This window comes from Carettochelys insculpta, chromosome 1 (genome assembly GCF_033958435.1).
Source record: "Carettochelys insculpta isolate YL-2023 chromosome 1, ASM3395843v1, whole genome shotgun sequence".
NCBI classification, from domain to species: domain Eukaryota; kingdom Metazoa; phylum Chordata; order Testudines; family Carettochelyidae; genus Carettochelys; species Carettochelys insculpta.
In genome coordinates this window covers 133,229,814-133,246,432 of record NC_134137.1, presented here as the reverse complement: position 1 = coordinate 133,246,432, position 16,619 = coordinate 133,229,814, and the positions used below count along the sequence as shown (strand labels likewise).

At 41.4% G+C, this 16,619-nt stretch overlaps 1 protein-coding gene across 6 annotated transcripts in view; it reads left to right on the top strand.

The window, feature by feature from the left end:
- Positions 1-16,619, top strand: part of HERC2 (HECT and RLD domain containing E3 ubiquitin protein ligase 2) — a 228,751-nt gene that overhangs the window by 187,576 nt on the left and 24,556 nt on the right. For all 6 annotated transcript variants that reach the window (XM_074992048.1, XM_074992040.1, XM_074992033.1 and 3 more), the window contains 13 exons: positions 2,849-2,980; positions 3,318-3,476; positions 3,562-3,680; positions 4,130-4,255; positions 4,516-4,671; positions 4,865-4,980; positions 5,117-5,315; positions 6,317-6,531; positions 7,504-7,681; positions 9,386-9,547; positions 10,476-10,567; positions 13,080-13,219; positions 14,624-14,811. In XM_074992048.1, coding sequence (XP_074848149.1) covers positions 2,849-2,980; positions 3,318-3,476; positions 3,562-3,680; positions 4,130-4,255; positions 4,516-4,671; positions 4,865-4,980; positions 5,117-5,315; positions 6,317-6,531; positions 7,504-7,681; positions 9,386-9,547; positions 10,476-10,567; positions 13,080-13,219; positions 14,624-14,811 — 1,982 coding nt within the window. The remainder of the gene's footprint in view (positions 1-2,848; positions 2,981-3,317; positions 3,477-3,561; positions 3,681-4,129; positions 4,256-4,515; positions 4,672-4,864; positions 4,981-5,116; positions 5,316-6,316; positions 6,532-7,503; positions 7,682-9,385; positions 9,548-10,475; positions 10,568-13,079; positions 13,220-14,623; positions 14,812-16,619) is intronic.

Genomic DNA, 16,619 nt, shown 5'->3' with positions numbered 1-16,619 from the left:
TAAGACTGTGTTACGAGCTTCACAAGACTCCTCTGCCAGTTCCGCCCAGGGCCCACTCCACTAGGGCGATGGCGGCGTCGACGGCCGTCTTCAAGGGAATCGCGCTGAGAGACATCTGCAGAGCGGCAACGTGGTCTTCCTACGACACCTTCGCCAAGCACTACGCCATGCACAGAATGCTTGATGAGGATACACGCCTGTCGACAGCAGCCCTTTCAAGGGCAAGCTGCGCATAAATTGGGTACCCACCTCCTTTTTCGGGGGGGGGGGGGGTTACTGCTGGGTAGTCACCTACGGTGGAGCACCCATGGGGACCACTTGAAGAAGAAAGAGAAGTTACTCACCTGTGTAGTAACGATAGTTCTTCGAGATGTGTCCCCGTGGGTGCTCCACTACCCACCCGTTCCTCCCCACTTCGGAGCTCTGTTTGTATTTTTCAGAGACGTCCAGAGCGGTTGATCAGGAACTGGTGGGGACCGAATCGCGCACGTGACCGTAAGCGCGCGAAGAGCCGACGCGCATCGGCGCATGCGCGACCTGACAGAGACTGCTGAAGAATTTCCGAGCTGCGGTGCCAGGGCGAGCCCGACACCTACGGTGGAGCACCCACGGGGACACATCTCGAAGAACCATCGTTACTATACAGGTGAGTAACTTCTCTTTATCTGTCCATATGTCCTCCTATGTGTGGTATACAGTTCTGTGTATAAGCAAGGTATTTATTTTTAATGAATTTGAACATGATGTGAAACAATATTTATGTAACAGGAGCGCTATTTTTTTGTTTAAATTCTGAAAATATAGGGTTTATTGCGTGAGAGACAAATCTTTCTGCTCTCAAGTGTGCTAAACATAATCTGAGCACAGGATGGAATTTTTAATCTGCTCTTTTCCTCTCTTCTTTCCTTCATTTTTTTTCCTCTTTCCCCTATATCAGATCTTATCTCTGATATCTTGTCAGTTTTCTTCTTTCATCCATGTGGTGTTTACCTTTCTCACTCTCCTTAAGTGTGATACTTAAAGTATGAAGCTATGGACCATGACGGGTCCCATTTCTGCTGATCCTTCCTTCAAGAGAAGAAGTTCATTTTATGAAGCACTTTGACTCTATGTAGTGCCATGGGCCTTGTGGTGTCCACCCTAAACCAAGATTATTCAAATTGGGACATATGTCTACCCGTGTCTTAAAATAGCTATAGGCTGCATCTTCACTGTGAGATAAATTCGAATTTAAGGCAGTTCGCTCAATATTACCATGTGACTGTCTTCACTTTAAATACCATTAGCTCAATTTTGAGTGCACTAATATCGAGATTCTGTTGCCCTTACCTGACAGGTGTAGCATCAAGCTCGAATTGAGCAGTTCAATTAATGACCAGTGTGGAAGCGCCATATCTTAAAATCGAATTTATTAGCCTCCAGAGGTGTCCCATATGTAACCGACAATGCCCCTCAGTACTCCACTCTGGCCACTGCAGTCCAGGTACACAGGAATTAAGTAACAGGAAGACCATGAATTTCAAAGGCGGGGCAGCAAGCCTGTGACTGTGGGCTCATGTTTGTATGAGAGCCTGAGAAATGTTTGTCTTTCTTTGCAATTAGGTCTCTGATCGCATCTACCCATTACAAATATCCCCTGCAGGGAGTTCGTGGTTGGAACTATACATCACATGGAACTGGAAGGGACCTCGAGAGGTCATCTAATCCAGTCCCCTGCCTTCTCAGTAGGACCAAGCACCATCCCTGACAGATTTTTTTAATCTAGTTGCCCCAGACCCCTAAATGGCCGCCTCAAGGGTTGAGCTCCCCACCTGGGGTTTACAAGGCCAATGCTCAAACCACTGAGCTATCTCTCCCCATTTTTATATAATATATATAAGTGCGTGCGTGCGTGCGTGTGTATGTACACACACACACATACACTTTCTGCGCTGCCTGGCACCAGTTGGGGGTGGGGTGGGGGTCATGCTTGCATAAGACGCCGAGAATCATCTTCTCAGTGGTTTACATTTGTGCACGAACCCCCTTCCCTCCCCCTCATGTGCCACGCTGTCAGGGTCTTTCCCGTGCTCAGCCACATCACGTGGGTAACCCCTTATCTAATAAAAGGATGTGCCTGCTGTTCGGGGCTGACCATGCTTCCAGGGAGCCCTATGTCCTAGCTTGTGTGCGTTTAGGGCTGTAAGGGCCAGCAAGATATCCAGGGGCTTGCAGCTGCCAGGGCAAAGTCTCCCTCAGTGGCTAAGACATTCTGGGGCTTGCGGACACCGGGGGGAATTCTCTCCTTGTGGTTAAGATAGTTGGGGGGGACCACTTCATTTGGCCCATCACTGAACCTCAACATGCCCATACCGCTGGGAGGCACGTCTCCATCCATAAACACAATAGCTGGGGAGCTGGAAGCCTGAGAGCCAATGTCCTAGCTAGGCTAATAGTGGGAAATTTAAATGCAGTTGCCCTGAATCGTAAAAGCGGGAAAAAGTTCTACATATTGAATTCATTTTGTGTATTGTTGTAGATTGCATGTTATCAATGTTTTAGCTTTTTCAACGGGACAGTGGATTTACAGACACATAAGTGACTTTGGTATTAAAACAACTGATGTCCCTTAGATGTCAATTAGATCGGGCTTTTCAAGCAGCAACAAAGTTGTTTTCAGGAAACTGCTTACTGTTTTTGATACATTTATGTGCTGCTTTTACAAATCTTTTTATTTTTCTAGGAAAAATTAATCTGATGCTTAAAGCAATTAGCATCTAGTAGCTATGTGTTATTTTGTGGATATGACTCAAATAATCATTAATCAGTATAGATGAAAATGTGTGTGCAAACTATCCCATTGTGACAGGTCGTGAGTGGTCCGATTGGTCTAGTGAATTGCGAATTCCAGGAGATGAATTAAAGTGGAAGTTCATCAGTGATGGCTCTGTAAATGGATGGGGATGGCGATTCACTGTTTATCCTATAATGCCAGCTGCAGGTAAGTCATAACATATAGTAAGGTGAGAGGTAGGATGCACAGACCTCCACCTCACAATTGTATTTATCGCATGATCCAGCTATTCATAAGCAAAGGTTGTATTGTCCACTTATACATGTATATGTAGAAAATGGAAAATGTCAACAAAGTAACAAGGTACATAAATGAGGATGCAATTTTGGCATCTTCTCCTTTGAAAGATGAGTGTTTGTATGGGAAATACTTGTTTTGTAATAAATGTTGGAGGTTTTAGCTCTTAGGCCACTCACTAAAATTCTCACTATAATTAAATGGCTAAAAAAAAAAAAACACCTTATTTTTTTTTCCCTCCCCACAGGCCCTAAAGACCTTCTTTCAGATCGCTGCATTCTTTCTTGTCCATCAATGGATTTGGTAACATGCTTGCTGGATTTCCGCTTGAATTTTGCTTCCAACAGGAGTATAGTTCCTCGCCTAGCAGCATCCCTTGCAGCATGTGCTCAGTTGAGTGCCCTAGGTAGGTACAAGTTTAAAACTAGTTCTCTTGTTCATATGTAAAAATGATACTGTAAGCAATTTAATTTGTCTTTTTGCCCTTTTAGCTGCTGGACACAGAATGTGGGCCTTGCAGAGACTACGGAAGTTGCTAACAACAGAATTTGGCCAGTCCATTAACATAAACCGGATTCTAGGGGATAGTGATGGAGAAACACGAACTATGGTAAGAAGCCCAAATTCTCAATAGTAACTTCATGCACTAATTTGCTAAATATTCAAATTAATGCTCATTAAAAGTGCCAGATACAGTTGTGATAACTGAAATTTGTAGTGAGTTACAGACAGGGAAAGTACAGATGAGTAGCCTTCCCCACACTAGCCTGCCAGTTAACCTTAAACTTCTGAAGGGTCTTCACTTGGTGCAAAAAAACTAGTTTGTATTGTTTACTTCTCAGCGTCTGGGAATTGCCAGTAATGGTGGTGGTTGTGATATGGAAACATGCCTGTTAAGGGCTGGAGAGCGATCATGTGCCACATTGGTTATCGAATTGCAATTAATTTTCCACCACAACGAACCTAAGAATATCCAATTCCTATTGTAGCATATTAAGTGTATAGATGACCTTTGCCTTTTATTCTGGTTTTTTTTTTTTTTTTTTTTTTTCCTTCCAGAGTTTCACAGGCAGTGCTTTAGCAGCTTTGGTTAAAGGCCTTCCGGAAGCTTTGCAGCGACAGTTTGACTACGAAGACCCTATTGTGAGAGGTGGCAAGCAGTTGCTTCACAGCCCTTTCTTTAAGGTAACGCGATGTTAATGTTAGATAATTAAGTTAGCATGGTTCTGTTGGAATTTTATATTAGCAAGCATGTATGCTAAATAAAGAAAAATAACATTTATTGAAAACTGCTGTATCCTGCATCAGGAACATCCATTCAAAGGTCCACTGAATGTTTGCTTATTTCCAGTTGGAGCTTCATGTTATGGAACTAAATCACACCTCTGTTGTACCCTAAATGCATTATAGCTCCAGAAGTTTTTTTGGTTTATTTGTTTTTGCAGGTGCTTGTAGCTCTTGCTTGTGATCTAGAATTGGACACTCTTCCTTGCTGTGCGGAAACACACAAATGGGCTTGGTTCAGAAGATACTGTATGGCTTCCAGGGTTGCTGTTGCCCTTGATAAAAGAACTTCATTGCCTCGCCTTTTCCTTGATGAGGTAGTACAGAAGTATTTTCATATGGGTTAGTGGAATATCTGAGTGTGTTTAAAGAAATAAATTATGAAGCTCTCTGCTAATAATATATTTAAAACTGAGGAAGAAAATGACTGACATTTAAAAACTCTTATGCCATGTGTTAATTAAGAGTAACTGATACTTTTAAGTAATGATTTCTAATCCAATGTTGTAGGTGGCAAAGAAAATCCGAGAATTAATGGCAGATAGTGAGAATATGGATGTTCTCCATGAGAGCCATGATGCTTTTAAGAGGGAGCAAGACGAGCAGCTTGTCCAATGGATGAACAGGTTATTATAATCTTCCATACTATTTTGGTCTTGCAGCATTTCAAATTTGAGTTTTGGAATCAGAGGATGAGCATATCAGAACTTCCATTTTTAATCTTACACGCTTTTGCTTTGTGTTCTTTTGAATTATCTTCAGGAGACCAGATGACTGGACCCTTTCTGCTGGAGGTAGTGGAACTATATATGGTTGGGGTCATAATCATAGAGGACAACTTGGAGGTATTGAAGGGGCAAAGGTGAAAGTTCCAACTCCATGTGAAGCCCTTGCCACACTTAGACCTGTGCAGTTAATTGGTGGTGAACAGACTCTGTTTGCTGTGACTGCTGATGGGAAGGTAAGGGTTACAATAAATAATTCTTCAAGTTACTCTTTCCTGGCAAATTTCAGCCTTTCAGAATAGGTGGGATTGGGTAACTCCATAAAAATTTTGCAAAACTATTATTTAACAAACAAACAAACAAAAAAGCTCACAAACAACTGCCAGTACAGTAGTCCCTCAAGTTAAGCGAGGGTTGTGTTCCCATGCACCCTGGTGTAACTCTAGTTTTGCCTAAGTCAGGGGTGGGGGTGGGGCCTTTTTCCCTGGCAGACGTGTTCTGCAGCTGGGGAAGCAGCAGGAGCACCTGGAGCTCCTTTTGAAAGGTAAGTCTAGGGGGTGGGGGAGTTGGGGGGGAAGGGTGTGGTTATGCCTGGGGTGGTTTAGGGCTGCAGGGGAGGTGGGTGGGGTGGAACTGAGTCAGGGCCATATGGCCCTGTGGGGTGGGAGGGTGAGCCAGGGTTGCATGGTGTTTGAACCAGGGCCGTGCGTGGAGTGGCTTGAGCCAGAGCCATGCGCGGGGGTTGAGTTAGTGCTGGGAGGAGCAGTATTTTGAGTTGATGTAAATTAAGCGCAACTTGAAATTGCACATTTCAAGGGATTACTGCACTGGCAGGATTAACTCCTATAACAAAGTTTTATATTGTACTGAAGTAAAAGTTTGCACTATACAGAAGATGCTGTCACCTGCTCTAAGCTTAGAGGGCTAAGCTGATATTAACACAGTGAACTGCTTCTCAGCAAACGATTAACATCATTAACAGGCTTGGTGATACTCAAGTATAAGGACAAAACCTTTTGAGTTTTGAAAAAATAAGGCAATTGTTTTAAAGGTATATCCTGCACTTTGCTGGAAAGGAAATTTTAGGTATTCTTAGGGGTCCCCCCCAGCCCTTTTGACTTTAAGGAAACATACAATAATTAGAATTCAATTAATTGTGCTGAGTGTATCAAGTAGTTGAAGTGAATGTTCTTGTTTTTGGATGTTAACGCTAAATTATGTTTTTCATTCATTGAAGCTTTATGCCACTGGATATGGTGCAGGTGGCAGGCTTGGAATTGGAGGGACTGAATCAGTTTCGACTCCAACTTTATTGGAATCTATTCAGCATGTGTTTATAAAGAAAGTTGCTGTGAACTCAGGAGGAAAGCACTGTTTAGCACTGTCTTCGGAAGGAGAAGTTTATTCTTGGGGTGAAGCAGAAGATGGTAAACTGGGTCATGGAAACAGAAGGTGAAGTTTTGAAAACCTTTTCTGTTGAGATATTGATTTAAATTATTATTGGGATTTACGTGACTGAAGCTTTGTACAAATGTTAGCTAATCTATAAATACATCAAAGTCCAAGTTTTCCTTACCTACACGTGGATTGACCTTTTTTGAAACTAGAGTAGCCAGTACAATTCTCAATAAAATATTTTAGGGCAAAGAGTTGTCCAAATTTGATTTCTGTTATTAGATATATACGGTTTTGTAACAAATCCATGGCTACCTGAGACTGACGGCTTTCTGTGGGATGCACATTCTGGATGTTTGAAACTTCATGACACTATAGCAATTAAAACTAATATTGTCCTGCTCTAGGGACATAAACCTCATTCTGCCTCAGCTGAATGAGAAACTCCATTAGCTGGTGAAGGTGCAGGACTTATGTATAGCAGTAGGATATAGTAGTACATTTACACTAGCAATTTCATTACACTATGTTGAATTGTATTTTTAATCAACATTGATTATTTTTGAAGATAAAGGTTTTGACTCCTTTGTTTTAATGAATCCATTACTACTGCATGTGTTTGCTCTGGGAAGTTGTAGTAGGACCAATTAGCTGAAATGACACAAATGAGTCTGAACAGTTTTGAGGTGTTTGAATGATACTTCACAATCAGGATGAAATAATAACAGAATGCTTCTACAGTAAGGGCAAGGTAATATAATATGCTTATCATCCATAATTATGCACATGGAAACTCATTGATAACCTATTTACCAACATACTTTAACTGTTGTGAACCCATCCAAATAGGATTATTTTGAATTATTTTTTTTTCCATGTTTATTTTCTTTGGGAATTTGGACCAGAAACAAGTAATATTTCAAAAAGCAAAAAGACTCCCAAGGAAATTGCTTTTATTTTTATATAACATAAAATTATGTATACTAATCTGAGCATTTAGTTTAAAAATTTTGACTGATTCTTTTTCAGCCCTTGTGATCGTCCTCGTGTAATTGAATCTTTGCGAGGAATAGAAGTAGTTGACATCGCTGCTGGTGGAGCACACAGTGCATGTATTACTGCAGCAGGAGATCTTTATACATGGGGAAAAGGGAGATATGGACGCCTTGGGCACGGGGACAGTGAGGATCAGCTAAAACCCAAACTGGTGAGAAGATCTTGAAATTAATTGTCTGTGGTTTGAGTGTCTGTTCTAAATATTTGGCTTTTTTTAAAATGTTTGACTATGAAGAATAAAGGGACAAATGTATAGAGAAAATGAGAATGAATGTACACTTATCCCTTGTTAAACGAGTATTTTACTTATGACTACTCGCTTAAATGAGGGACACCTATACATACCTTAGTTCACTCAACGAGTGAACTTCTCCGCCCATTATGAACTTTATACTACTCCCCACAGCTCCAACCTGCTGTACTCTGATGCCCCCCACCTGCCTTGCAGCCCCAACCCATGGCAGCCTGACCTCTGCCAGCCCCGGCAGCCTTACCCACTCTTGTCAGTCCTGCAGCCCAGCCCCTCAGCGTGATCACTGCTGGCCCTGTGGCCCCAGCCTACAGCAGCCTTAACTCCCCACTGGCCCCACAGACTGGCTTGTGGCAGCCTTAACACCCCTCCGACTGGCCCCAGCAGCCTGACCACCCATGGCCCCAGCCCGTGGCAGCCTTAACCTCCCACCAGCCCTGCAGACCAGCCTGAGGCAGCCTGACCCAACCCGTGGCAGCCTTAACACCCGTCCAGCCCCGCAGACTGGCCCCAGCAGCCTGACCCAACCTGCAGCAGCCTTAGCTCTACCCCTCCACCCCACCCGTAGAGGGGCCCTGGCAGCCTGACCACTGCTGGCCCCACGGCCCCAGCCTGCAGCAGCCTTAACCCCCGCCCCCACTGGCCCCGCAGCTGCCCCCTTGTTGGCTGCACACCTAGCCTGCAGCAGCTTTAATCCACCCCACAGACCCTATCCACCACCAGGTTTTTTTAACCCTTCTTCCCACTCATGGCCCCAAACTGCCCCCAGCCTTTAACCCTCCCCCAACCCAAAGTTCTCTTACCTTTCAAAAGCAGCACCACATTCTGCCACTCCTTTGCCAACCAGAGACTTTTACCTGTATTTTAATGAGAATTTAGCTCCCTCTTGCAATTTGGAATAAAAAAAAATCAGGAAAATTAAATATCCTGATTATCCCACTAGCAGTAAGTCAGACCTCTCACTCCCAATAATTCAGACTGCACAACTAGCCTTTAATAACCTTACTTTAGATTTTTCTGCTGCAAAGTAGTTGACATGTAAAACAAATTGCCAGTTTGTTATCTGAAGCTCAACTGTTAAGAGTGTTACAAGGAGGAGGGAGCATAATATTCTCCTCAACCTATGCAGATAGGACAAGAAGCACTGGGCTTGAGTTTACACCCAGGGAGGTTTAGATTGGACCTTAGGAAAAACTTCTGACTGTCAGTGATTAAACACTGGAAGAGGGTGGCCGTGGAATCTCTATCATTGTTGATATTTAAGAGCAGGTCAAAACCTATTCATTGGCTACCTTCAGAATTTCAGCTGCTGTTTTTTTCCCCCTGATATTTTAAATGTAATAAGAAATTTACTTGAGTAAAATAAAAGGAATAACTGAAGTATTTAAAATACATAAGTAATTGTTAGTCATCTTTTTGTTAGGTTGACAGTGCTAGGCTGTTCTTGTCTGTCCATGACTTTATTCATTGATGTGGTCAAGTGGGGTTGTCACACCCTCAATTGTCATTAAAAAGTCTCTGAAAATTGACCTGTTTTATTTGACTTACTGTTTGAAATAAAAATGTGAGACTTGTTGTGAACAGAAAATGGTGCCTGTCTTTTAGGTGGAAGCATTGCAGGGCTATCGTGTGATTGACATAGCCTGTGGCAGTGGAGATGCACAGACGTTGTGCCTGACTGATGATGATACTGTCTGGTCATGGGGTGATGGAGATTATGGAAAACTTGGGCGAGGGGGCAGTGATGGCTGTAAAGTACCAATGAAGGTATTTACACTTTACATCAGTTTAAATGCACTCATTTTAGATGTGAGTATTGAAAAGTGAGTTACCAATTTGTAGAAGATTCCACTTATGTTGGTAGATGAGGGCTCTCCTGGTGGTTTCTGTTTGAACAGCTCAGTTAGGGGAACTGACTCATAATATGGCATTTGTGCTTTTTTATCTGAGTTACGCAATGGTTGTACTAAGTTTTCTATTCTTTGAGCAGCAGTATTCGTTCCTGTGGTATTCCTAATTTTAAGTGTAGCAAATCTCAAATCAGTAGAACCTCTTGACAGAGCTCCACAACCACATATACAAATTCAAGGAAATTGTACTAATAAATGTGCTGACTTTAGTTCCAAAAAGGGACAAAAATTGATTAAGCTTAACATTCCATTTTATTGTAATTTGATATATATAAATGTATAGTTGACGGGGATCTTCACTAAATATGAAGAGTTGAAGACTGCAATTATCCTAGTAAAATGAATAATTTTACTATGTTATGTTTATGCTGTTATTCATGTGTTAAACATCCATGTCCTGTAGACTGTGGAGAGGAAATGGCAGAATATGTTAGGTAAAAAAAAATTGTGTTAAATTTAAGATTTTTTCCAAGTTTAAACAAAACTTAAAAACAGGAAGGAGTAAAGAGCTGTTCAAAATATGACTTCTGAACAGCATGTGTATTAGGTTCAGCTAAAGGTGCATAGACATTAATAATGCAAATTGCACAAACAGGGTGTAAGCAGCCTATCAGTCTGTCCCATTTTTGCATTCAGCTGTGCCACACTGATTACTTGTTCTGCACCTGAGGAGCTCTGTGCAGCTTGAAGATCTGTTTCCTTTGTCAACAGTAATTGGTCCTTTAGAGATGAGATCTTACTCACCTTGTCTCAGTCAGTCTAGTAGCATTTAATCTTCTTTTTAGATTGATTCCCTCACAGGCCTTGGAGTGGTTAAAGTGGAATGTGGATCACAATTTTCTGTGGCCCTTACCAAGTCTGGAGCAGTATATACCTGGTATGTATATGGAATTTACGACAAATATTCATTCTTTGGCTGAATTAATTGTAACATGACCTACCGGAGACATAATTAATGCCAGTCTGCATTGTCCCACTTGAGTTCTTCCTTCCTTTTTAAAGTAGCTTCTCTGTATTCATCTCCCCCTTGCTTATCTTTGTTGCTTGCCCCCCGACTCTGCTAGTATAGTAAATACATACAAGTAATTAGCAATAGGATTCTCAAATTTGTAGTAACAGTCACTGACTTCTTCCTGTTCTTCATTTTTACCCTTGTCTCTGTATGTTTTCTGGATATGTCTGCAATCCTATAGGTCAAAATTCCTTAAATATTCAAATTTGGTTTTACATTAAAATACTTATTGAGTTACGCTAATGTGGTTGAATGTCTGCACAGAAGTGCTTGTAATTATATTCATGAAAGATTATATCCGCGGTGATGGTTTGTTTTATGCAAAAAGCTTGCACAACTAGAATCATAGAATTGTAGGGCTGGAAGGACAGAGGCAGGACCAAGTAAACCCTGACAGGTTTTTATCAACCCTGTTTTTAAAATCCCCAGTGATGACTACTCCACAGTTTCCCTTGGAAGCCTATTTCAGAGCTTACCTAGCATTATAGGTAAGTTTTTCCTATTATCTAATATAAATCATCTCTTGTACTACCTTTAGTAGACACAAAAGCAATTGATCACAATTCTCTTAATTACAGCCCTTAATGTATATTCATCTGAACATTATTACACCCTTTGCACTTCATGACTCTTAACCTGTGGATATTTTCCACAACCTCATTCTTTCAGTTCTAGGAAATGCATCATTTTCCCCTCTCTTGAGAAGTGGGTTCTTTAATGATCTTATAGTATTCCTGTTTGAGTGAAAGGCATGAATTTCTTGTCTTGAAGATCATAAATGTAGCATGTACATTCCAGGCAATGTCCATTTGAGACTTCCATACAGAATTTCCTAATAGATCAGTAAAAACATACCTTAAGGCAGTGTTTCCCAATTTTATTGGGCCATGGAACCCTTTTAAATTCAAAAGAATTGTGTGGAACTCCATTCCCAGGCTCTGCCTCCCTTGGCCCCCAGGCTTTACCTGCCTCAGCCCCAAACTGGCCCTCAAGACTGACTTTTCCATGGCACTGGCTGGGGAGCTTATGCAGGGTGGCCACATGCACCAAGCGGAAGGAAGGCTGCTGTGGAGGCGTTCCGCTGGCAGGGGTGAGATGAGCCACGCCCACCAGAGAGGTGTGGTTGATTGGGTAGCAGAGCCAGTGAGGGGCTCTCTGCGGCTCCCTGCCCTGCTGCCACTGAAATAATGGAACTAAATTCAGTTGCTTTAATGGCTGGATCCCTCTAGCCACCCTGCCGGCTGTTAAACTAATAAATTTAGTTCTACTGTTTCAGCGGTGGCTGGACAGGGAGCCGCAGAGGAGACAGCTGTTGTAATGGAATCTTCTTGTGCAACCCTTATTTTCGTTTTGTGGAACCCCAGGGTTCAGCAGAGCACCAACTGGGAAATAGTGCCCTAAAGTTCATATAGGTTAGGGGAAATTAAAAATGATGGTGTTAGACATTTGTTAGAAACTGACCCTAAATTATGGTCAAGAGGGCTTGCATTTTGTCATTCATTAGGCACTTTTAGTTCATTGTGTGAATCTTCATCTTTTAGAATCTTCCTACAAGTATTAGGGTTCATATATTGTTTTGAGTTGTCAAAAGAAGTCCAGTACTACTGGAAAGGAGATTCTTGACTTTCAAAATGTATAAAGTTGGTTTGTAGACATGATGGGTCATAAATGTACTGCATCTTGTATTTGCCGCTGATGGTTCAAGATTGAACATTTTGTAATCCTTGTCACCAAACTTGGGGAGGGGAGGTAAGAAGAAAAATTGTCAAGCCGACATCTCCTTCCACCTCCATTGAAAATGACAGTTCTGAAATGTGCTGAAAGTGTTGGCATGTGGGCACTGAAATAATGTGCTAGTGAATAGAATGGGGGAGAGATGGTCAGAGTTATATGGCAGTTTATATATCTGGTGGTGATACGTAAGTAAACAGTGACACAGGTATACAAAAAAGAATAAACAACTGTGATTGTGTCAGTAAAACCACATCAGTACAATAGGAACAAATAATGATGATGTGAGGCTTTCCCCCTAACTTGCCTCACATTTGAGATTTTTATGTGCCAGTTTCTACTACAGGTGTCTACCAAATATCTAAGTTTGTGTGTTGGTCTATATGGAAAGAAGTGTTCAGAATGATGACTTTATGTCTGACGTGTGCAAATCTGAGCATAAAACACCTTTTTGGTATAATGGTGGCTGAATAAATAATTTTTGGTTTCATTATTGACTGACAAGGTCAGCTTTTAAACTTGTCCTATGTCACTTGAAGACAAACTGTTATGACTTACACAGTTAAATTGTACGTATCTGAAAAAGTTCTTTTATAGGTGTGTAGTTGTGAAAAATATTTGTGCTAATTATGTTATCTGTATGCAGGGGTAAAGGAGATTATCATCGATTAGGCCATGGATCTGATGACCATGTGAGAAGACCTCGACAAGTGCAAGGTCTGCAAGGAAAGAAAGTCATCGCAATAGCTACTGGCTCTTTGCACTGTGTCTGCTGCACCGAAGACGGTATACAGAACAAATATTTTGATAGTTCCTGTCAACTTTATTTTGAAAATGGAAATAGTTTTAGAAGTATGAAATTGGTTGGATCAACACTGTTGATGGGGCATAACCTGCCCTCTGTTTGTGCATTGACATCTTTGCATAGGAAGAGATCTGCTTGTGTTCTTCCCAAGTAACAGCTCTGGGTTTGTGTTGGTGATCTAAGAGGGCATGCACACAACTTTAAGGTTTTCGGTCATTTAACTGGAAACAATTAGAGTTAACTTTATATAATGTTTGAGATGCTCAGAAGAAATCATATAGCTTTAAAAATAATTACAAATTTGTTGAGCTTTAAATGAGTGTGCTAAGCTTTTCTATTAATTAAGAAGTCTTTTGAACTTGCTGAGATATTCAGCTTTGTAAAGGAAGTATGAGAGCAGTTATTTCTTCATACAGAGCAACTTACATTCATTTTAGTGCATTGAGTTATTTAGTGTTCCTTACATACTTATTTCTCATTTAATTAGCATTTTATAAACATGGATATGTATTTTTATAGAGGTTGATGAAACATTAAGAAGTGGGAGTGCACAGTGGCTAAGCTTTCTTTTAATTTCTTTAGTATGGTCTGTCATGGAATCATCAAATACAGATATCAAGTAATGGTTTCTATCATGGTAACTCTTGTTCTGCTTCCCAATTTCCTCCTTGGTTATGGTTACACAACAGTAACCTGTCAACAGAAGTCACTGTCGGAAAAGATTTCCCGACAAAACTTCTGTTGACAGTGTAGCCACACACAAAAGCCAAATGGAAGAGCACTTTGTTCTGTTGACAGAGTGGCTGAATTGCCAAAGTAGGGACCCGGAAGCACAGAAGACAGGGCTGTCCATTGTTCTGGGTGTCATGTCTGTCGAGAGAAGGGTCCCCCCAGAATATTCACAGAACTTTTTTGTTGACAGAATCTGTCAACAACAGTGTTATGCCTCGCAGCTGAGAGGCAAAATGCTTCTGGAAAAAATTCTAAGTTTTGTCCACAAACAGTTGGCAAAACGCATTTTGTGTGTGGATGTTCTACCAGTTTTGTTGACGAAAGCAAGGTTTTATTGGCAAAATTCTCTAGTGTAGCTGTCACCCTTGTGTTTTAGGCACTTGGTTTGTATTCTCTCAAATGAGTGGGCATGTCTGTATATGTATGAACAGCAGCTAGCATAATGGGGTCTCAATCGTCAATTCTGGGTGACTTTTTTTTGTGGAGTTAGTCAATAATTTTTGTTTGCAGCAGCTAGGACTCCTAGTCACGAAGCAGGAGCTTCTTTTGCCAGCCACTGTACAGAGAACAGAAAAAATGGTCCCTCCCCGAGAGAGCTTCAGAAGAAGTAAATTTATTCTCTGAGGGAAGTAAACATGTTTGTGTTGTTTTAGGTGAAGTGTATACGTGGGGAGATAATGATGAAGGACAGCTTGGAGATGGGACAACTAATGCTATTCAAAGACCCCGGTTGGTTGCAGCACTTCAGGGTAAAAAAATAAACAGAGTTGCTTGTGGGTCAGCACATACTTTAGCCTGGTCGACCAGTAAACCTGCTAATGCTGGGAAACTTCCTACTCAAGTAAGATTTTGCTTTAGTTAGGTTGAATATTAAAATTTAGTTAATATACTTACTAAAACATAGCACTAGCTGTTTTTCCTTTCTAAATAACTAAGTAAATGGAAAGTGCATGATTTTATCTTGGATCAAGTCTTTAATTGCTTTTTTTTAAGATTGCCCTTTCTTGTTTCTGTCCCTCTTCCCAAATTTATATGGAGGTATTCCACCATTCTAGGAGGAAATAGTTTTCATCTTTTAGCTACCAATCAAGTACCACCATTAATTTAGTTTGAAAGTCAAAAGAAATTGAAACACAGCTTACAACTAATGCTATGAAAGTTTGATGACTTTCCCCCCCTTTATTTCAGTAGTTCTTTCACTGCTCCATTTGGATTTGAAAGACCTCTTTTTGAATATTTTCTTTCACCACTTTAATGTTGATATCACTCTGTTGCTGCTGTTGCCTGTCATGCATGGTAGACTGGATCAAAAGCACAGAGTGAAAGTCCTTTGTAGCAAGACTTCTAAAGTTGTGAAACAAGGAAAAAAACTGCTTCCACATTCCAATGTATAACCCTTTTAAAATGTTTTCAGCTCAGTGACACTGGAAAACTTGTTTTGTACACAAATGAACTTATGCTCTCTTTCATGCTTACAGTCCAAAATAAGCAAATATATTAATTTCTTAAAATCCAAATCTTTCAGTGTTTCCTTTACTTAATAATGGGACCCTACAAAAAATTCTGTAATGGTAAAATCATTATTACAAATATTTAAATCTGAAATTTCACGGTGTCTGTAATTGTAGAGATCCTGACCTAAAAAGTAGATTTATGGGGGTCACAAGGCTGTTTACAGCAGGGTTGTGATATGGGTACCCATATTTGTGGACAGCTGTTGTCGTCAACGCTGCCTTCAGAGCTGGGCAGCTGGAGAAGAGCAGCTGCTGGCCGGGAGTCCAACTCTGAAGGCAGAGCTGTCACCAACAGCCCTGCAATAGTAAGGATGGTATGGTATGGTATTGCCACTCTTGCTTCTGCACTGTTGCCTGCAGAGTTGGTCCCTTAGTCATTAGCCACTGCTCTTTGAACACCCAGCTCTGAAAGCAGCAGCACAGAAGTAAGGGGAACAAGGGTATGATATTGCTACCCTTACTTCTGCACTGCTTCTGGCTGGCCACTGCCTTTAGAGCTGAGTATATGGCCAACATTACTTCTGAGGGCAGCACAGAAATAAGGGTGTGGCAGTACCATTACCCTCCTGAAACAATGGTGTGATTTCCCCCTGATTCCTCTGAAACCCTGATTTCTTCCTATTCCCTGCCCCCTGTTGGGTCAGGATTGTGAATTTGAGAAACTCTGGTCTCTCCCTGAAACTTGTGTGGTACAGCGAGGTCTCGACATTCATGAGTTTAATGTTCACAGATTCAGTTACTCACGAGTGGCTGCCACTTCATCAGGGCTCTGAGAGCCAGCCGGGGCACGGCCCCACCGCCAGTCTCTGCCTCCCTGTGCTGCTGCCCAAGAGCCTGCTGAGTTCCTCTCCCCCAGCCAGGGTAAAATGATACTCATGAAATGATGTTCATGAAATTCAACATTCGCAACGGTTCTCAACACCAAACCCTTGCGAATGTTGTGACCCTACTGCATAGGGCAAAAGCACACAAAGGCCATTTTTCATGGGAATACACCATATTTTATGGTCCATGACGCATTTTGTATGGCTGTGAATTTGATGGGCTCCTATTAATAAATTATTAATCTGTAAAATGTTCCATGCACGTAGAATAACTAAATCTGTTCAACTGTAACAATATGATTGTTCTGTCG